The 22,556-nt window shown below is 39.0% G+C and overlaps 1 protein-coding gene across 1 annotated transcript in view; it reads left to right on the forward strand.

Annotated features, from left to right (window-relative positions):
- The window catches only part of LOC136883437 (fatty acid synthase), an 844,467-nt gene that overhangs the window by 62,854 nt on the left and 759,057 nt on the right, over positions 1–22,556 (forward strand). The window contains exon 2 of the mRNA XM_068229660.1: positions 2,019–2,207. Coding sequence (XP_068085761.1) covers positions 2,024–2,207 — 184 coding nt within the window. The 5' untranslated portion in view covers positions 2,019–2,023. The remainder of the gene's footprint in view (positions 1–2,018; positions 2,208–22,556) is intronic.

The raw sequence follows: 22,556 nt of genomic DNA on the forward strand, positions 1-22,556 counted from the left end.
TAGTCTAGCCTCACAGAGGCAGGCATTTTCCTTTGATAAACAGAAATCGTACTAGGAAACCCATCGGGTGACCTAACTTTCGAGTGTTTATCAATTACTCCACAATTGCAAAAACACTAAGCAGTGTTCCTAAAGGGAAACAAGACGCAGGGACAGTTAACGAATAAACAGGGGCATAACTGCCCATACTGCATGGCCTTAATGGAAAAAGAAAAGGGTTGCACATAACCGGCCATAAACAAAATGTAAGGAGGCGAAACACTTGCACTACTTGTAGAAATTGTTAAAACCCTAAGTGGGCTGATGACCCCAAGATACAGAGGTTAATCTGTGCTATAAGATGTGACTAATGGAGGAACATTTAAGGCCGAGACAAGATTTACGAAATTTTGATGTTTCAAAAACTTTAGCCACCCAGTGCAAGGTGGAATGGGAAATAATAGAACGTCATCACTATATGTTCCCTTGTATTGCATATTGCCCCTTAGGGAACAGAACAGGAGTCCTCAGACTTCACCTAAAATTCTACATTGAAAACCACCAATTTACAAAATTACATGAAAAGAAAAGAGTTTGAAACCTTCCTCTCAAATTACCCACAGGAGCTATCACATATCTAGATAAATTCTGCCATTAGCTTGTGCCGCTGGATTTTCCTCACGCAGGTCTCGCCCCTGCCTCCCTTCGTCCTCCGCCAAGTCGCACTCCCAAGCACTGGAGCGATTCACACAAGAGGACCCTCAAGTACCCTGATTTTATAGTGCCGTGAGGGGAAGCTTCCTGAACACTTTGCTGATTGGCTGGATTCCTGTACACACCCCCGGATTTAATTGGATAGAGAACCTACTTCCAAGTATATGATAGGTTGATTATAATCGAGGAGGAATCAGCTGAAGTGTTGAAAACTTCGATACATAAACAAACGATCCTCAGACAAAACGGTTTGCCAACTCCAAAAATAAATATTACTCTATCCAGTAGTTAATTTTTAGTCCAGAAGAGGGAGCAACTAAATCGATGGTAGAGGCATCTGACTGTAAAATGCGAATGGTTTTAGTTCACAAGTCAACTTTGTTGACATAGATTACCTTAGAAAAGGCGCGCAGTTTAAATAGCCGGGAAAGGTGTACCGCAGGTACAGACCTCCACCCCATAAGTTTTTACAATGGGTTGAACAGCTTTGAACTTTTGAAGTACATTAGCTGATTAATTTTGAGAAATACGTTTGTAGGCTGGAATATATCTTATTGAATAGTCAGTTTTCATTTGTTTGTTTCGGATTCTTGAAGTAGTGTGCCCTGATAACAGCACCGAAGTAGCCCAAGTCCGGGCTGTAGCGTCCAGGGTTTGGCGACACGAACGGCCGCCGCTGCCGATGTCTGGATGGGGACGCGCGGACCCCTTAGGTACCCTGAGGTACAATCCTCCCGATACAGTGAGGGCTGAAGCCAAGTTGATGACATCCCGATACCAAATCGTAAAGTCCTGTTGAAATATAAAGCGGGAGGTTGTGTCCTGCCTCCTAGCATCTTACAACGATGAAAGTAGTAGTAGTAGATTAATTTTCTCCAGCTTGAACAGTTTTTCAACCTAATTAATCTTCATAAGTTTTCTTTAGGGTTTGTTCTCTCTTTAATTTTCTCCGTATAGATTAATAAAAACAATAGTAGTATCATTATTTTCTGATTCCTAGACACAAAACAATTTAAGCAGGTTGGAGCACAAGTAGAGAAGACGGGATGTCCTACTAGAAAACAGTGTTCATAACGGATAACAAAACGGCTTGGTAAAATGAATAATACAAACGAGTAGACAAGTTGTAAACTTTATGTTTTCTTTTGGGGTTTGTTCTCTATTTTATTTTCTCCGTATATATTAATTAGGTTGAAAAACTGTACAGTCTGGAGAAAATATACTTAGGCCTACTACAACTACTATTTTTATTATTACTCTATTATCATTACCTGGCTATTTGTGTTGTACAAAATAATTGAAGACTGTCGTTTCTCCCATTGCAGATCAAATGGCTCCTACATTCATGGAACGTCACATCAGGAATGGAAAGAGGCTCTCTCATCCTCCAGAAGGCGAGGAGATAGTAATAACTGGTATAAGTGGTGTTTATCCCCAGTGTGATAACATCTACGAGCTGAGGGACAAACTACTCAACAAGGAAGACATGATCATTAACAAGAAATTCATTAACCGTAAGTTTCACTATATATATAAATACAATTATATCTACAGGGTATATCAAAATTATACAGAAAGAGTCAGAGATGCTCTTCGTGTTATATTAAGAACGATGGTGCAATCAAATAGTCGGAGAAAAGTTTCCTTCTCCAGAAAATGAAGTTAATTACGGGCGCGTGATTCATATTGACGAACTCGCCGTATTTGCTATGCCAGGCCACAAAGCACTGTCTGCTGCTGTGCTTCACGGAAGGGAGGGGAAGTGGAGTGTATGGTAGACTGACAGAGAGATAATGCTCTGCGCAAACGCCCAGGTTATTTGTTGGACTCGCGCACGCAATATCCAGAGTTTCTTTAGAAAGCAGCCATAATTGCACACAAGACATGAGATTGGCGAGCTTATAACTATTCTGAAGTTCGTTTTATGCAATAATTACTTTCCGTTAACAATATGGTTGATCAGCTTCAGGGATACTGGCAGAAATATACGTGGATCGGTTAAGAAAGTCCAAAATTCTCAATAACATTGAAGGAATACTTTTCTGTGCCAGATTTTTTGACGATGTTTTTGCTATACTGAATGAAAGGAAAACGAACATTGAATCAATCTTAGAGATTTTGAATGACGTAGACCCACATATTAAATTTACACTAGAATCAGAAATCAACAACTCGATCAAATTTTCGATCTAACTTTAACTAGACACAATAACAAAATTTCTTTCAAAATATTTCGGAAACCGGCGCAAACTATCAAGACTGTTAAATATAACTCGCTTCATCCTGGAGACGAAAACGGAGCGGAATTTTTAGCTTAATCCACAGAGCCTTCAATATCCAAATATCTGAAAATATTTTAAGAATAAAATGGGCATAATTTATACCAAGCTGACAGGAATGGTTGTAAAAGGAGTTTTGTCCACGAAATTGTCAAGAAAATCGAAAAAACCTTCTACCAAGCTACTAAAAGATTCCAAAAAGAAAGAAGATGATGTCGCGTTCACCTATAAGGACAATAACGTCTATTAAATTACGAACATCTTAAAAAAAAATTACATAGCTTTCGGAACAGCTGATAACAATTCCACTATTCTTTACAATCATTAAAGCATTCACAGTAAAAATAATAAATACATGAACTCCGGAGTACACAAACTAAATTGTTTACAATGCCAAGCCCAGTTATATAGTCCAAACTGGACGTAATTTTCTTATTCGTTACCAGGAACACACTAACGCCAAAAAGCACAATATATGTTTTGCCATGAGCTCCCACATGTCGGACTAAAACCATTCATTTTAAACATTAGAACAAGATATTTCCATCCTTAAACCAGCTAATAAATATCTTACTCAATATTTACGAAAATGTCTTCTTCGACATAAACCAAATAACAAACCCCAATGGTACACCGAAAAAAATATCATAGAATCTTAACACCCTTTCCAAAGGAATAATTAATACATTCTTTTTTTGCTAGTTGCTTTACGTCGCACCGACACAGATACGTCTTATGGCGACGATGGGACAGGAAAGGGCTAGGAGTGGGAAGGAAGCGGCCGTGGCCTTAATTAAAGTACAGCCCCAGTATTTGCCTGGTGTGAAAACGGGAAAGCACGGAAAATCATTTTCAGGGCTGCCGACAGTGGGGTTCGAACCTACTATCTCCCGAATACTGGATACTGGCCGCACTTTTAGCTATCGACCTCGGTAATACATTCTATTAAAAATACCCAACGAGAATACTAGCCTTCACCCACTCACCATTCCCTCGACCCCTAAAGTCTTCCACTACTTGGCTGCTACCTCCAGCCAACAATAGACAACAATCCGTACATAGCCCTCGGCATGTGTAACAATAAACTTAACGACCGGCAAGGAATATAAGTACTCGCATGTGGGTTATATACTTTCTCTTACCTTTCGATCTTGTTTAAGTTTGCACAATTTCTCAATAACCTATTTTCATTCTAGATTACTCCACAATTGAAAATATACAACCCAAACCGGGATTTTCAACTAATAACGGCACCACATGAAAAGTTCTCAGTGCGTTAACAACCTAATTTTACTACACACTGTTTATTATCCATTCAACCATTAATGGAACACATTTTACGATTAGCGGCATAACTGCTCGTCATGATTTTTCTCTTAACCTGTGTGTGAATAAACATAAGATTTTATACTTGAACAACGATGAGAGTTAACCACTCTACCCCATCAAGTGCCGAGGTTAACAATGATGGAAGCCTTTACGTTCCACTCCTCCAAGGGCCTTCATGGCCTGTACGGAGGTTACATGTACTGTATATAACACCTTTTTTGTTATGCTAATTTTACTATTTAACTTTCCTTCTTCGTTAGGCTGAAGATGTCCCCAAGAAGGACGAAACATGTACGTATAACTTCGCTTTAAGAATAAAAACTTTTTAAAGTACTGTAAAAGTAGAACTTTTAAAGTTATTATTTTTAAAACGTATTTTGCATACAATGGGAGTTGTACAATAGATTTAATATTTTTCAGGGGAGTCTTATTTAATTTTTGGACTACACAGTACGTTACTCAGGAGCAGAAGGACCACTTAAGAAGCATTGCCCTGCCGTAGCAAGCTTTGCAATTGCTGGTCATGCAAAAGATAAGAATGAGAAAAGCCTTACAAAGAATATCTTCCTAAAGTTGAATGAAAGCGCTCTCCTGCAAAGGTCAGACAAACTCATTCACTTTAATAATAGAACAGAGGTGGTTGATCTGGATGTGCTACCGTACTAGAGAACATAATTCTATCCTCTATTACCATAATCTAACAAAACGAAAATCACAAAAATGGTTTAATAAAACCTGTTACTTACAAAGGAAAATGTCCTGCAAGGCCTCCACATAGCAAAAGCCAGTAATAATCAAGAAGCCATAACTACTTGTAGTCACCTTAGAAAGGAATATAAGAATTTACTCAAGAAGACTTGAAATGATTTCACCGAACTTGAAACGGCCAGGATGGCAGAAGGGGCACGGAGAAATCCTTGCCTGGCACTAAGACCCAGGAATACCTAAACTGCTGGTAACATTGATATGTCCATTTGGGAGGAGCACTTTACCCTTATATTAACTCAGAAAGGACCCATGGCAGCATACCAAAAGAAAAAAATCGAACCTGACGGCACCATTGTCTGCTTGTTCACAGTGGAGGAGGTTCTCAATGCTGTGTCTAGTTTGAAAAACGGGAAAGCATCCGGACGTGACGGTATCTTTAATGAGCATATCAAGACAGCAGTTAACATGTAACTCCCAGCATTTACAAACCTAATGAATCCATGTCTGCTGTCAGGAAATATCCCAATATCATGGAGAACTTAAACAATAGAGGCGCTCCACAAAAGGAAAGGAGATACGTGTCACCCTAATTCCTCCAAAAGGATCGCCCTAGAAAACAATCTATTAAGGAAACAAATTTTGTGACAAAACGACTTACCGATGAAATTGACGGTAATATCTGGTTTTAGAAGAGGACGAAACACGCTTCAGGTAATCGGAAATATCAAATATGACATAGAGAATGCCCTTAGAACGCCTCAAGAAAAATTCCATGCAGTACTCATATATTTCTTGGAAGCCTTCGACAATATAAATAGGACAATCCTCTCCACGAAACTAGATTCTTTAGTAAAAGAAAATAAATCTCTCACAGTTTGGATCCACAAAGTATTAAGGAGTAATAACATACAAATTTCCAACAACGTAACAATTTCCAGACAGATCATACTGACGAACGGTGTACTCCAGGCCCCTCAACCCCCCACTGTTCGATGTCCCTACGCACTATGCTGTTCAGGAAATTAGAGAAGACTCAAACGAAGCAAATGATATGGTTGTGGGGTCGCATGTATTCACAGAGTTATAAAACGGAACCCAAGCTCTGGAAAACCGGGCAGAAAACAGTGACTTACAAACTAATACAGAGAAGAGTGAGCACATGATTTTCAGGAAGGGTGGACGTGTCTTCTCAGAACACAGAGTATTTTTCAAAAGTAAACCTCTAAAAACTGTTAATAGCTTTAAATATCTGGCTATAACCTTACAAAATACAATGAACTTGTTCAGTACCCAGATAAAACAGCGAGCGACAGCAGCTACAAAGGGTACATTTGATATCAGATCAATTACAAGATCGTCCCTGAGATCCGCCATGGCCCCGTTCGAAGCCAAAATCGTTCCAGTTGCAATAGTCGGACAACATCCCTAAATTATCTAAACTGCCAGCATCAAAGATACAGTGCTTACAAGAAGTAAGGGCAGAAACAAAACAACAAGTGGAAGCAACGTCACCTTGAAAAAAAAGGCACAACACAAATAAAACGGAGTACTTACCCTCATCTGTGCAGGTGACTACAAACCGTGGAAGAAAAAAAGAACGCGTCACTGTACAACACCAAGTTTGTTTTAAGAAAATTAGGCATGATATAATTTTTAAAAAATATATTAGGACAATAAAATGCAGAACACGTTCAAGAAATATAAATAAAATATTGATCAAACTACCCCCTAAAAACGATGGATCCATCCTAATTAATAAGATTCCTAATAATTGCTATTAATACACTTCCTCAATCAATTAATGTAGTTCAGTAGAATTTAAGAAACACGCAGCTTGTAACCTCAGTGTCATAGGTTTCTACTAATTTAATCGTTAACACCAGTTTTAGGTATTTCCTTTGAATTTTTGTGCTAAATAATAGTTTCTTATCCTTAAGAATTTATTTTAAACCGAAATTCAAAACATTAGATAGAGTGTTATGCGAGGAGCTTTCACAAGAAAATTAAACACACACATTCCCCAGTAGAATGAAGGCAATCAAATAAATACATTATGAAAAAGGAATTAAAACGTAGGATAGTATTAAAATATCCAGAAAGAAAACTGAGATTGGGTGCTAATGACACAAATTATCGACATTCAATTAAATAGACAAGGTCGTCAACAAGCGCGAAACCAATTACTACAACAACATTAATAATGAACACCATAGCAAGGGCAACAAACACGCCCACCTTAGAAGGAGTTGGGCCAATCCGAAGCAGGGACGCAACAATGCAAAAGTAAGGACAAAAGAAAATCAGAAACTGGAGTCCCAAAAAAAAAAGGAAAAGAACAAATGAAGTAATAAACAGAATAAAATTAAAGAGGGAAAGAAACTTTAAACATATAAATCCTGTGAAAACTGCCTCGCTTAGTAACCTTTCAATTACTCACATACAGCCCTCAAACAAAGGCTCGAGGTTTACCAATAAACAATAATAATAATAATAATAATAATAATAATAATAATAATAATAATAATAATAATAATAATAATAATAATAATAATAATAATAATAATAATAATAATAATTCACGAACCCAAGTTCCCATTACGTACAATACACAGTTTTAAAATTCCGAAGTATCACTCGCACGACACATTTTAAGTGCTTGATAACACTTTGTCGAAAATCCAATCGCTGTATAACAGAGATGTCCCAGAAATTATTTTATTACTTACGACGATGAGGCTTGAAGAATATCACTTAACTTAAAAAGGTAGATGAAGGTGTTTCTGAACTACAAAGGCCAGAAGAAAGTTCTCGGGGTATAGATCCCGTTAGAATCATTGAGCATCAACCCGGATCCATCGGTTCAGATAGTTCACGACGAGGCTTGAATAAGGATTCCGTCCAGCCTTCATCATCGCAGTAGACAGACTCCACGCTCGCTTCAACACCAACAGGCTGGATTACACTAACGAGGAATGTGTCACTTTCTCAATCAGTCAATACTGATCTGCATTTAGGGCAGTCCCCCAGGTGGCAGATTCCCTATTTGTTGTTTTCCTAGCCTTTTCTTAAATTATTTCAAAGAAATTGGAAATTTATTGAACATCTTCCTTGGTAAGTTATTCCAATCCCTAACTCCCCTTCTTATAAATGAATATTTGCCCCAATTTGTCGTCTTGAATTCCAACTTTTTCTTTTAAGAAAATCGTAGTCCGTTTGGTGTAGCTTTTATCTTGCATAATTGTTGGAGTTAAAAAGGTGACCTACATGTGATGCGTATCCCTGGTCTGGGGATTTAACTATTGCTATAAACTGCCATTGTTGTGGTATTAATAGGGGCATTCACAGCATGAGTCTGTGTCGTTCTGATTTAGTGGAGTCATAGGTGGACCTTCTCATCCTTGTTGATAGTGATCAATCATAAATATGGACCAACATGAAATTCATTTCATATGACAACTTCTTCATGTGCAGAAAGAAGTGATAGTTGCTAGTCTTTCGGCTGGCTGCAATTCAACAACCCTCCCTACAGACCCCATCTTGCACACCTCTTTCTACACATGAATGAGTTCCTCGACAGCAAGGATTTTCACTCCAGTGATGTACAAAATACTATGATTCAGAAACGGTCCCCCCCTGCAAGCAGCGGAGCGTCTGCAAAAACTTGCCCTATGCTACAATAAAAACATGGAAATAATGTGGAAAAAAGTGGAAGGTATGCAGAATAGAACAAGAAACGAATTAACCAATAATTTCTAATGTTTCTTACATTTTTTGGCAAACAGTCCTTCATTAAAAATAGCCTTCTATTTTAATAATAAGGAATATGTGTAATTACTTTACATTATAAATTGATTTAATTGTTATCAGAGTATAGAAACAATACCTTCAGCAACCAGACGACAGCTATGTTCTAAGGATCCAGGGAACTAGGTCCACTATATTGTACATACAAAGTAAATATGAGACGAGCTCACAGGGAAATTAATAATAGTAGCAACGTAGTTCATAGCTTTCTGTGTGTAGAAGTACGGTAATTGATATCACATCAAACCTTCATTGCTGAGCTCAAATAAACCACAGAAATTGCATGTTATTCTGATGTTGGGAGACTTTTGAAGCTCATTAAGTCATTCAGAGCAGTTATAAAAGTTGTTAGGAGTTGCATTCCAAGTACAAGCTCAGGCTAGTTCCAAAATATGACATAAACAATAAAAATGGCCAATATAAAATTGCTTTAAACAGGGTCAAGGACCCATCATTCACAGTTATTTTTAGATATTGGGTAAAATTAGCTTGGGAAAGAAATATGACTTTTCCTTAACATTTGAACCACCAGGCTCAATAGCTGCAGTCGCTTAAGTGCGGCCAGTATCCAGTATTTGGGAGATAGTGGGTTCGAACCCCACTGTCGGCAGCCCTGAAGATGGTTTTCCACGGCCGCTTCCTTCCCACTCCTAGCCCTTTCCTATCCCATCGTCGCCATAAGACCTATCTGTGTCGGTGCGACGTATAGCAACTTGTAAAAAAAACACTATAATTTCAATACTTTAAACCATTGAAGAAATATTGGGAGCTGCCCACGTTAGCTGGATCTACTGAAAGTTCTGACTGTGAATGAAGTTCACTCAATTTCTTGTTCGTTCTTTAATTGCAAACATCATTCACTGGCTCGCATCCGTTTGTAACACATGAAAACTTTATATTAAATCAATTTTTAAATTGGCATCAGAATTGGCTACTGGCACGGAAAGAGAGAGATGTTACAATAATTTGCTGTACGTTTAAAGTGCACACTGCATTTCTGTGAGCTACAATATGAGCTTCTCATTGAAGGTTTAGTTGTGTTCTTGTAGGCTGGTGAGTGACCTTGGGGTCAACATATAACCTAGTATCTTTTCTGTCCAGCCCGATAGGGCAATCGTCTTTACAGTACAGCCCATGGCTACACAATATATTTATATAATTGAAGAAAGCTGAAGTCAGCCTGCATTTTGTTTAGGTACCAGTACATCGTTCATCAAGGTGTTCAGATGTCAGGAGAGAGAAAACAAAATATTAAATTGAAGACAAGTAGGAAATAAAGTATACAGTGTTCCTGGTATACTTGTTTAGCACCCTCTAAATGCAAATTGTATTGTACCAACATTAACCGTAACTGAAGGTTTAGAAATATTTCTGAACATACTAGTTATGGTTACATTTTTCCCAGGCATTCATCCTCAAATGGATCCTGTGCCTCGTTAACCAAGAGTCAGGTGCGCCCCAGCACATGAAAAGTTTGGACACGCTTGTTTTATACCCTCCAAAAAGTAAACAAGAAACAATGAGGTTCTTGTAGGCAAGTAAATATGGTACTAAATTTTGTGTTGGACAGGCCTGGTATAATAGATGAGCATGTGGAAAAATAGGGGTTGGTTTGATGGCATTTTAAGTACAGAGAGATATGCCTTGTTTGATCTTTAATCCAGTTATAATTATTCATCTACATAACCAATGGAACAAGAATTTATTTAACACTATTTGCATAGGAGTAGTAAGAAAAAAAAGACGTTTTAAAATCACATTAAACTGACTTGCTCCTGCAGTAAAACAGCTTGCATCGGAGCAGTGATGCTGGATCCAGTCAATGTTGTAACGGATGTCAAAAGCAGTTAGATGGCCAGTACTTGCCTGAAGTAAGAAGATATTGTATTCGCCAGCAAGCTGCGCAGAAGGTTAGAGCAAGGGCAAACAAGGCTCCCTACGGGAGAGAGCAGCAGCAGACAGAGGCTCACGGCCTAAAACATTCGTTCCATTTGGTATATAAGTAAAATTCAAATGAGTTGAACTACGTTCACAGACGCAGGAAATATGAGCAGTTCGTGACTTCAAATCACTTTTAAAATAACATTAGTCCACATCTTGATAGAAGGTATCCGAAAATGAATTTCTACGCTAATAAAATCCAGTTCCAAAAATGTATACAGTAGATGGGAGCTTATTTATGTTAATTCCGTCATACAGTACTCAAGTATAGCATAGAGGTAACTTGGGATAAGTTAAACTTTGGAGATCTTCGAACAATGGAATGGGTAAAAGGGTAGATACTGAAGGCTGTTCTTGGTGTATCTAAATACACCCGCTCAAGATTAGTATATGAGCTCGCTCGGGAGCCCTTCTTAATGGAGAACTTAAGATTCAGGTTTGTTTTGCCTTCTACCACCAACTGGCGGTGGGTTCTGGAAGAAATGACACTGAGAAGAAGAGAAATTTGGATAGAGTCCTACTCGACCGAGGCCATAATGAACAGAGCATGGATGGACGCGAATCAGGACTTACGTCACTTTGTGACCTCTTTGGCTGTGTATGCCTCCCATCATAAACTGTACCATGATATAAACTCGAGTTGTGTCTGTGAGATGCGCAACAGAATCTGTGAACGTTACCACGTTCTTAAGTGTATGAATCAAGGGAAACATATCATAGACCTGCATGAGCTATAGTACATCTTATCTTTTGCACAGTATTTATTTATTTAATAGAGTCGTGTAGTTGTAATTTTATTTTGCACAAATTGTGCACATTATTAGATATATTAAATAACGAAAGTCAGACATTCATTAATAAATAAAAGGGACAAATCAGCTAAAGAAAATCCCACTTTGCATGGTAATGGCATACCATCAGTTTCTCATTTCATCCTCTACAATAAATCAGGGACTACATTCATACAAGTCTAATATCATTAAATAAACACTTCACATGATATGTAGTTTTCAAATATTTTCCAGGACATGGAGCTCCAAAACATCTAGCCCAAACGTGTGCACCACATTAATTCCAAAAATTGCAGTACTACTGTACTCTTTCCTTACCTTCTTAACTTTCAAGGTAACCTGACCTTGTCTCAAACATAGCTTCAAGTCTCGAAGCGTGTCACAGACACAATTAATCAAACAGTTGTACTCTAGACCGGGCCCGCCATGTACTGCCGATGAAAACAAGAGAAATGCTCTCTTCAATGCACATATAAAGCATAACCACACAACCATACCAAACACACAATTAATGAACAGTCTGTATTCCACCCGCTATGGCGAGAGTCAAAATAACAGGCAGAACACCCATATAGTGTTAAAATAAGATAATCTAAAAGTCAAACAAACATTTAAACAATACTGTTTAATAGAGCCATATATGTATGTATGTATGTATGTATGTATGTATGTATGTATGTATGTATGTATGTATGTATGTATGTATGTTGGGTATTCAGCCCGAAGGCTGGTTGGATCCTCAACAGGTCCACCATTAGCTGTCATAGATGGCCGAGGTGTCACTGAAGGGGCGTACGAGGGAAATGCGGAGTGAAGTAGTTTCCCATTGCTTTCCCCACTGAGCCAGAAGCTGCTATTACATATCAGTCTTCCAAGCCCACTGAAATGCATGCGCCAACCGACCCTATGAGCGACATTTTCACACCATTCATAGCAGGGGCTGGCTGCATAAGGAATGGCATTACTAGCATCACTCATACCTCAGCCACTTTCATATTGTCAAAGCCAAGGATAAGACTGAGACAGGTCAATGAAAGTAAGAAATTTATTCTAGCCCATACCAGAAGACATAGTGCACTGTAAACACTACATCTTGCCAGCAAAGGCAAACAGACATATATGGAGCATTAAAATATCAAAAGGGTCCAAGACATAATCAAACTACCACTGGTAACGAAGCATTGAAAGGAAATAGTAAGAGGTCAACTACAATTATAAAAAAATTATGAACGCCATGTGAATCGGCAAGGACAGTACTAGGGGCAGAATGCCGGAACAGCTTTGCCCGCTTTTTTTCTTTTTTTTTTTTTTTTTTTTTTGCTTAGAGAGACCTGCATTTCATGTCTTTGTGAGGTATAATATAGGCAACGATTTAGGTTATCTCCGCGTGGTTATATTACATAAGGCAAACCAAACCTTGTCCTAGTATTCCCTTAAAGGTTCTAACATTCCCCTTATTTTTTAATAAAACCGTAAGTACTACCCTTGCACTTACAGAATTTCTACATTACTCTTTGAAGTATTTTAAAAATATCTCCCTCGGTCCGCAGAGGAGTCACCGAGTATAGCGATAGATTCACATCCCACCTGCGTACTCAGTCTACCAGTCAGCAGTCACACGGCAAGTTCACTAGTCCATTCGCACACGTAAGAAGACACTCGCTGATTTTCTTTTTGCTGTGGTAGAGTAAATGGAGGGTCCCAGGGCGAAAACTATGCCATTTTTTCTCATCTGTTTCCGAGAATGACTAATGAGTCGGTAAATCTCTGTTCACTTACACTATTGGGAGAAAAGCGGTCTGACAGTAGGCTAGCATAGCCTGTTGTGCAGACGAGAAACTCCCTCAACGGTATTTTGGAAAATTTCTTATGTAAGTTAGTGACTCTGGGGAGAGGGGGCCACCTTCTTAAGAAACAGGCCTTTTCAGGGTCGTCATTTTGATGTTTAGATAATAATTAGTTAATGGCGTGTTTTAATTTGGAAAAGACCAAAAGGAGTACTTTATCCAGGTCGTTAGTGAGCCAAGGGCTCCGATATTTAAGTCGTGCGGTGGGCTTCTTGGTTCTTATGAACTGTTTAAGAATGGGGATAACTGGTTCGTTGGACTCGATAAGGAGCATCCTGGACTTCGCCATCTCAGCTATTTTCCGGATCTGATATCCGATAGTGGAAATTCGATGTTGTCTTCGTATCTCCCTATTTTATTTCAACAATGGGGCTTTTGTACTCCTGCATAAAATTTTGTTTTGAAGTATTTGAGTTTTCTTCCTTGGAGATTTTGGAATACATCCCCAGGCTGCTGCTGGTGCGTTTGAATTCCTCAATTAAGTGAGGTGGGCCACTTAGAAAGTGTCGATTTTCTCTGGCCAGGGGAAGAGATGGTATTGGAGATTTTTATTACTTGGAGATGGGAATTGAAGGAGATTGTTTTTTGAAGCGAGAAAATTGGCCTCTTTGCTAAGGGGAAGATTATAATTTTTGGTGATTTTTATCAGCTTGATTTTAACTTCTTGGGGTTTAGCAGGAAATGAGCTTCTTTTTTATAGTTACGTGGCTGGCCGCTGATTGGACACAGTTAGCTTAACTATCATGGAAGGGATACCAACCCACAAAATGAAATGTATTATAGTTAAATCAAGGTTCGCAGGGTAGGGCTAGATGGCACGCAGCATAGGTGCAAGAGATGTGGTCTAAATTCCGGGAGGCCACTGTATCTCGGAGCCATAAGATACTATGTCACTGTTACGGGGATACCCGTGGAGCAGAAAGAGGTTAAAGAAGGTGCTGGGGTGAATGGGTCTAACTACAATGTCAAGAATTGAATTGAAAACTTAAACTGAAGGTTATATTTTTAGAACTTCAAACTTAACCATTTTTTCATGACAATATTACAGGTACAATCATTAACACGATCGGGAAAAATCCAAGATTCAGAATCATAACTCTTTGGGCTTTAAGCCCCTAGCTTCACATTTCCTGAGCTACAAGCTCAAATTTAAAAAAGAGTACAAATTATTCAGGGGCAGAAATCCCCTAATTCAATAGTACTTGCTCTCCAAAATCTCAATATATAGCCTTCCAGAGGCACTCTTTACAATTACAAAATTTTGGAAAAGAGCAAACAAGCTCTCAGGTTCATCTAGCCTATTCAAGGCAATATCAGCAAATTACAATCACTCGCCCGTCAAGGCACAACTTACAAATTGAAAGGTAATGTTATACAGGGGTATCTAGTACCCAACCTACAGGGCCTTTGCGGAAAGAACAGGTTAAGTAAATAGCCCGAAACACCAACTGAATCGAGGCGGATACTTGCACTCCTAGATATGAACACTAAAACAACCTAAGGGGCTCTAGGCCGATGAAACAATGCCTATTCCCAAACTACTGAGGTGAATCGTATAGAAATTACTTTACCACATTACAGAATGAAAAATAGTTATAAAAACGTAGTCACCTCAAACCAAGATGAAGGGGATCTCGAGAGGGTACATCACACTCTATCCCCGATTTACAGTTAAAGATTTATGAAATCTGTTACATTAGCCGGCGGAAAGTTACATTTTAAGAAAAGTAGGTTACATAGTTAACGATTCGGACCTTTCCCTCGGGTGAAACTGCGGAGTTAGCAAGAAAGAAGGATGTTGTTGGGAATGTATCTTCGAACACCATATTTATTAACATTCAACTGTTTGATATATGTACCAACACAAATATTTACAAGAAAAGGTAAAAATTTCCCAAACATACCGGCCACCAAAAGGCACTGGCCTTTTAAGAAGGGAAGAAGAAAGATAATTCACTTCAAGAATAAACACATAACACAGATAGTCAGGGAGTTCATAAAGGTATAAATCACATCACTGTGTAACTCGAAACTTTTAGTATTCTTTCTCATTCTCAGGCAAAACACACAACTTCTTGATGGGTCGTTTTATGATACCGGAGTTTGTTCTCACACTGGTGACCCGTACGAGGTTGTCTTCACCAGGATGAACAGACTCTATTATGCCCATTCGCCATTGCAGAAGTGCTAGGTTGTCATCTTTGATGAACACAAGATCTCCAATTCGAAGATTAGGATGTTTCTCAGTCCATTTGTGGCGCTGTTGCAGAGTGTTAATATATTCCCTATGCCATTGTTTCCAGAAGTCCTGGGTCATCTTTTGAATATGTTGCCATCTGGAAAGTCTGTTTATGGCACAGTGAACAAGGTTATGATCAGGAAGTGCAGTAATTTGTTCCCCAATTAGGAAATGAGATGGGGTTAAACAAGATAAGTCTGTAGGATCATCGCTGAGTCTTGTTAGAGGACGAGAATTCAGGCAGGCCTCTATTTGGGAAGAAAGGGTAGTTAATTCTTCAAAGGTAAGCACCGTGCTACCCATAGTTATTCGCAGATGGTACTCGAAAGATTTCACCATGGACTCCCAAACTCCGCCGAAATGCGGTGCTGATGGAGGGATGAAATGCCAGGCGATCCCCTTTATGGTTGCAGCTTCGACAATATTTCTGTTTTGATCAGAATCTTGGAGAAATTCTTGCAGTTCTTTCAGCTCCCTTGCAGCACCGACGAAGTTAGTGCCATTGTCGCTATAGATATTTGATGGACATCCTCTGCGTGACGTGAAACGTCGCAGTGCGGCCATGAATGCATCCGTTGTAAGGTCTGAGACAACTTCCAAATGTACAGCTCTTGTGGCATGGCAAGTGAAGATGGCGATGTAGGCCTTGCCCGTTCGTTTGCTTCGCAGTGTTCCAATTCTTATAAAAAATGGACCAGCATAGTCTACCCCCACGTTCAGGAATGGTCTTGCAGGGGTGATTCTTTCTTTGGGAAGATTTCCCATCTTCTGTTGATTTGTTGTCAAGTTTAATTTGTAGCATGGCAAGCATGAATGAATGCACCCTTTAACGACTTGTCGAATTCTTGGAATCCAATATTTCCCACGTAATGATGATATCTGGAGTTGGGGTCCAGCGTGGAGCAATCTTTGATGTTCACTTAAAATAATTAGTTTCGTGAGGTGATGTTTGGGAGGTAATATAAGTTGATGTTTAGCTTCTAAGAGATCTGTACAGTCTTCCACCAACACGAAGATAGCCATGTTGGTCCAGAGTCGGGCTTAAATTCCTAATTTTGCTAGCTGAGTGAATGTTCTTTCCTTGCTCGAGGCAAGGAATTTCTTCACGATAGGATATTGCTTGAACAATCTTGATACGTACATTGAGGGCATTACTTATTTCTTGAGGCCTTAACGGGGACATGTCGCGATCATCGGGGTTTCTCCTGCAGTTTGAAGCAAATCTGAGGCAATAGCTAATCGTCCTGAGTAGTCGGTTTAACGAAGAGAATGTGTTTAGAAATGAGTCGTTATGTTGCACAATAACAAGTGAAGTTAATATTCTTTTGTCTGGTATCTTGTTAGGGTCGGAGATAGTTTCTTGTTTCGGCCAAGCTGAGGGGTCTAAGCATAGCCAGGCTGGACCGTGCCACCACAGCATGTTGTTCTTCATGTCTGTTGGTTCAATGCCTCGCGAGACGAGATCTGCTGGGTTATTCTGTGATTTAACATGAGACCAGTGATTCGAGGGAGCAATTTCTTGAATTTCTGCAACCCTATTTGCTACGAACGTCTTCCATTTAGTGGGGCACGCATTTAACCATACTAGCACAATTGTCGAGCCAGTCCAAAGCTGTATCTGAGTGAATGGCAGTTGTAGAGAGGCAAGTGTTTTCTTCAGGAGATGGGAGAGCAGTAAGGCACCACACAATTCTAGTCGGGGAATTGAGACTTGCTTTAAAGGTGCGACTCTCGATTTTGCGCATAACAATCTGATAAGAACGTCACCCTTGTTGTTCACAGACCTCACGTAAATACAGGCGCCATAAGCGTGATGTGAAGCATCGCAGAAATCATGGATGTCTATGGACTTGATTTTCCCTTCAGCGAGAACACATCTTGGGACCTTGATGCTATTAAGCGTGGGGATCTGATCATATAATTTCAACCAAATATCAAGTAAGTTTACTGGTAAAGGGTCATCCCATCCTGACCTTTCCTGCCAGAGACGTTGCATGAAAACCTTGAAGCTGATTACTACAGGGCTTATAAATCCAAGTGGGTCGAAAATTGAGGATATCGTTGAGAGCACCATTCTCTTTGTGAACGTCGTATCACCCATTAATTCTTGAAAATTTGCGTTACAGTTTATTTGAAACTTGTCCGTGGATGGATGCCAAGTCAACCCTAATGTCTTTACCATGTCACTAACGTTGTCAGTTAGCGAGTGCTTAGTTTCTCGTAAGCTTTCTGGGATGGAGTTCGGCAATTCAGGGCTATTGGAACACCATTTTCGCAAAGGAAACCCTGCACGACTGGGAAGCTGTTGTAACTCGATTCGCAGCTCCAGGGCTTCTTCTAAAGTATCTGCTCCAGAAAGACAGTCATCAACATAGAAGTCACGTTTGAGGATCACGGTCGCTCTCGGGAATTCGGACGCTTCTTCGAGTGCTAATTGCTGGAGACATCTTGTGGACAGAAACGATGCTGCAGACGTGCCGTATGTGACAGTGTTAAGAGCATAAGATTTTAGATTATCTTGAGGATGTTCTCTCCATAGGATGCACTGTAAGTGTCGATGTTTAGGATGAACCGTTATCTGGGGGTACATCTTTTCAATATCAGCGGTGAAAGCAATGTTGTGAGTGCGGAATCTCATAACTATTGAGCAAAGATCTTCTTGAATTGTAGGTCCTACCATTAAGATATCGTTTAAGGCAGTACCGTTGTCAGTCCTTGCTGATCCATCAAATACGACTCTTGTTTTAGTAGTGCTGCTAGAATGCTTGACAACAGCGTGATGAGGCATATAATATCTTTCACCTTTAACGGGTTCTGACTGAAGTTCCGTCATGTGTCCAAGGGTCTGGTACTCTCTCATGAAGGTGATGTAATTTTTACGAAGGTCGTCTTGAGTTTGTAGTTTCCGTTCTAATAGATGAAAACGTCGGCTGGCAGTCTGCATTGAGTTTCCAAGTTGCAACTCTCTCTTAAGGGGTAGCTCTACGATGAATCTCCCAGTTTCATCTCTTCTTGTGGTGTCCTTGAAATGGGCCTCACATTCCTTCTCTTCAGGTGAGTGTGTAACATGGTTCACTTACTCGAGGCTCCAGAACTTCTGAATTTGTATTTCTAAGGTGAGGTCAGATCTGATAAAGAGCGACTTGGTTGGTGTCTTCTCTTCCCTTTCTCGATTGAGTTGTGAATATTCTCCGCTGAGAATCCATCCTAGCTGTGTGTTCTGTAGGCATGGGTAACCTTGTCGGCTTTTTCTTCCGGGTTGCAGGAGCTGTAAGAAAAACTGTGCGCCAATCAGTAAATTGGTAGCCTGAGGGATGTGAAAGTCAGGATCAGCGAGAGTGATGTCTTGTGGAATGTTCCAGTCCTTGCAATTGATATGTGAGACAGGTATATTGCCAGTTATTCTGGGAAGAACAATACATTCCATGTTGAAGTGATAATCGTTGATTGTTGAGTGAACCTCAATATTCACTGCTGTGTTTGCTTGGGATGTGAGTTCACCAAAAGCTTGCAGTGTTATGGCGCTGGTCTTTTCTTTTTAAGTCTCAGTTGTTGCACCATGTGTTCAGATATAAAGTTACTCTGCGAACCATTGTCGAGTATGGCACGAACTTAATGGAATCTTCCCTGACCGTCCTTGATCTTTACTAAAGCCGTACTCAGAAGTATCTGATTCTTGGATGTGCTTCTCAGAGAATGATAAGATGATTGTTGTGGATTGTTGTTTTGATTTGCAGGAGATGATATATGGCCAGTCTCATGATGCAACAACGTGTGGTGATATTCGTTACATAATCTACATGATGTTTTTGATGTACATGCCTTCCAAGTGTGAGATGAGCTCAGGCAATTGCTGCATAGATTTTTATCCTTTACTACTTTGAACCTTTCATCACAATCTAATTTAAGAAAGTCTGGGCACCTATAAAGCTGATGTTCATCTGAACAGATGCAACATTGTCTTGACGTTGTAATGTATGACTGTTGAGCTGCGATTTTTGACCTTGAACTTGTCTGATGGTTTTGCGATAGACTGGGAGAGGGGTTAGAGGCACAAAGTTGCAATGTCTGACAACGTCTCTCCAAGAACTTAACAAGTTCTTTAAACTCTACAGCTTCTAGATGAGAATGTTTATTTTCGAATTCTAATCTCAATTTCTTATCCACTCGCGATAGTAAAAGCTCGTTTAGGAGAAGATCTAGAATGCTTATCTTAGTATCGAGTGCGTTCAGCGCATCAATGCTACCTCGGAATTTATTTACGAGTTGGCGTATCTCTGTTTCGGTTGAACATACTTTACCCGGTGATTCTAGGTTCTGTTTAATATATTCAGCAGCTATTAATTTTGGCGAGTGATACCTGCTCACGAGAAGGTCATAAGCTACAGTAAAATTGGAGTCTGAAATGCCAATATTCCTAATAGCATCCTTGGCTTCACCTTTAAGCGAGGATAACATATAATGAAACTTCTCAACATTTGACAGATCATTGTTATTAACTATCAGGTTCTGAAAGGTGTCCCTGAAGTGAAGCCAAGTTGTTAATGTACCGTCAAATGTAGGGAGCTTGATTTCTGGCAATTTTATTTGCCTTGCTACATCATTGGCTGAAAGAGAACGTACTTCGTCAGCTAAATCTGAAGTCTGGGAAATGATAGCCTTTCTAAGCTTAGCTTCCAGAAGATCGCTTTTATTTTCGAATTCCTGGTGGTAATCGATATGTGAATCGATATTTTCGTCATCATTTAGCTCGAGTTCAGTTTGAATGTATTTGAAATCTTCCTTAAGAGAAAGTAGCCTATTCAGCTTTACTTCGATTAAAGTTGTGTCTGCCGTATCAAGTTCTGAGCTCACAAAGCTTTGTATGCGTGTTAAACCGGCTTTAAGAACGGATCTTTTCTTCATTAGAGCTCTCTTTGTATCGAGATCCATGTTGCTTTTGTAGAGATTAATACGAATGACTGGTGTCGTCTTTACGTGTCAATTCCGTCTAATTTCCGCCTTCTAAATCATGTGGCACAAATGTAACCGTGTTAGAATTTCCGTGCCATGGATATTAGTTCTCATATGTCACACTAGATGACGCTACTTGTCATTATAACGATGTGCAATCCGTTGTTTTGTACAGGTCGCTTATTCTCTTTGATACAGGTTAGTTTGTAAACACTACGGTAGATGTCATAATCGAAATGTCCAAGGCAATGCGTTGAAACACACAAAATCAACATGTTTCACGAAATTGATGCAGTAAGTAATAGTATTTCATTAGATTATATCCTTTGATACCTTGTAAATACCAAAACTTGCCAGGTTCATGGAGTTTGCCGTTGAAATCCATATCCAGGCCGGAGGACCAGTGTTGGGAATGTATCTTCGAACACCATATTTATTAACATTCAAGTGTTTGATATATGTACCAACACAAATATTTACAAGAAAAGGTAAAAATTTCCCAAGCAGATGTTATGTGACAATTACCTTGTTGATGTACTGCTGACCGATGAAAGATGACGATCAATTGGCCAAGAACCGAGAAAATCCGCAGTTTATAAACCCTCAGGGAAGGTTTGAGATCATTCAAGATTAAACTAGCCACACCCTCTCAAGTTTATTGGTTAATTTGAAAGTTACACTCAGAATCGAAGAAGAAGCCGGTGATAGGTGGAAAATTAATTACAGAAATTAAAGATTGGCTAGATTCAAAACTGGCGGAAATAAAAGGAAATATTGCCAACCCAAAAATAAATGAACATCAGTCAGTTAAAAAACTTAGAAATACAAAACTTCTTTAAATGATAACTTCTTACACCTTGCACCAGGGTGCATGATCATCGGTTTTGGTACTCTCATCTGTGGAGAAATGTCCAAACTTCTTGATGAATGTCAAACAAAACAAGTAGAAATTCACGCAGGTTAGGAAACTGCACAATAACAAAATTACATTGTATTTTTGTGGTGACATCTTCTGAGTAAAGTTCTAATTTGTTGAAGTTTCAGTTTCACTATTTTGCCAATAGAGGAGTTTGTTTAGGCGCTGAATTTAAATACGCGGCGTTGGCACAAAATAGAATTTTCAATGTTTTCCCTTTTTCATACCAGGCAAATGCTGGAACTGTACCTTAATTCAGGCCACGGCCGCTTCATTCCCATCACTAGGCGTTTCTTGTCCCATCGTACCATAAGATATATCTGTGTCGGTGCGACGTAAAGAAAATAGTAAAAAATAGAATTGTTAAGGAGAGCAGCTTAAAGTACTCAGCTATTTATTATTGAAAATATTTGAATTAAAAATCATTGGTTTTAGTGTGAAGTTCATGATTTTCATTCCGAATATCCTTGGTCATTCTTTTAATGCTTTGTAATGGACATGGTGTTCTATGCCTCGACTTCATTTTGGAACTGCCATGACGTAGCATTAAAATTGTTATGTTAAAGGAGATAAAATCGACGAGAATATGCTTGAAATGTACATATACTTTATTACTGTTACTTGTCTATTTTTTGTAATATATGAAGCCAATATTGTTTTGTTTTGTCGACTCAGATAATTTTTAACTGTTAGGTTCTTCAGTCTCCCGAAATTAATTTGAGTAATTAATTTATAAACTACCTGAAAATAGAACTCTATTTTAATTTATTTGTTTCTTTTTTCAAATATAATTCTATTACCGCATGTTTTCTTTTTAGGTAGTTTATAATTGTATAAGCAAAATTAGTTTCGGATGACTGAAGAACGTAACAGTTAAAAAATATGCAAGGTACGGAGTATGAAATAATACACAATTATCTAATAATACTAAGAATAACAATTATAATAATAATACTAGTAATAATCACAATAATCATAATAATCATCTACATCAACATACTCCTCTGGAGATAGAAAACAGCACAATTTTACAGGTGTCCTTCTACTTCTTTTTGT

Source organism: Anabrus simplex, chromosome 11 (assembly GCF_040414725.1).
Source record: "Anabrus simplex isolate iqAnaSimp1 chromosome 11, ASM4041472v1, whole genome shotgun sequence".
NCBI lineage: Eukaryota > Metazoa > Arthropoda > Insecta > Orthoptera > Tettigoniidae > Anabrus > Anabrus simplex.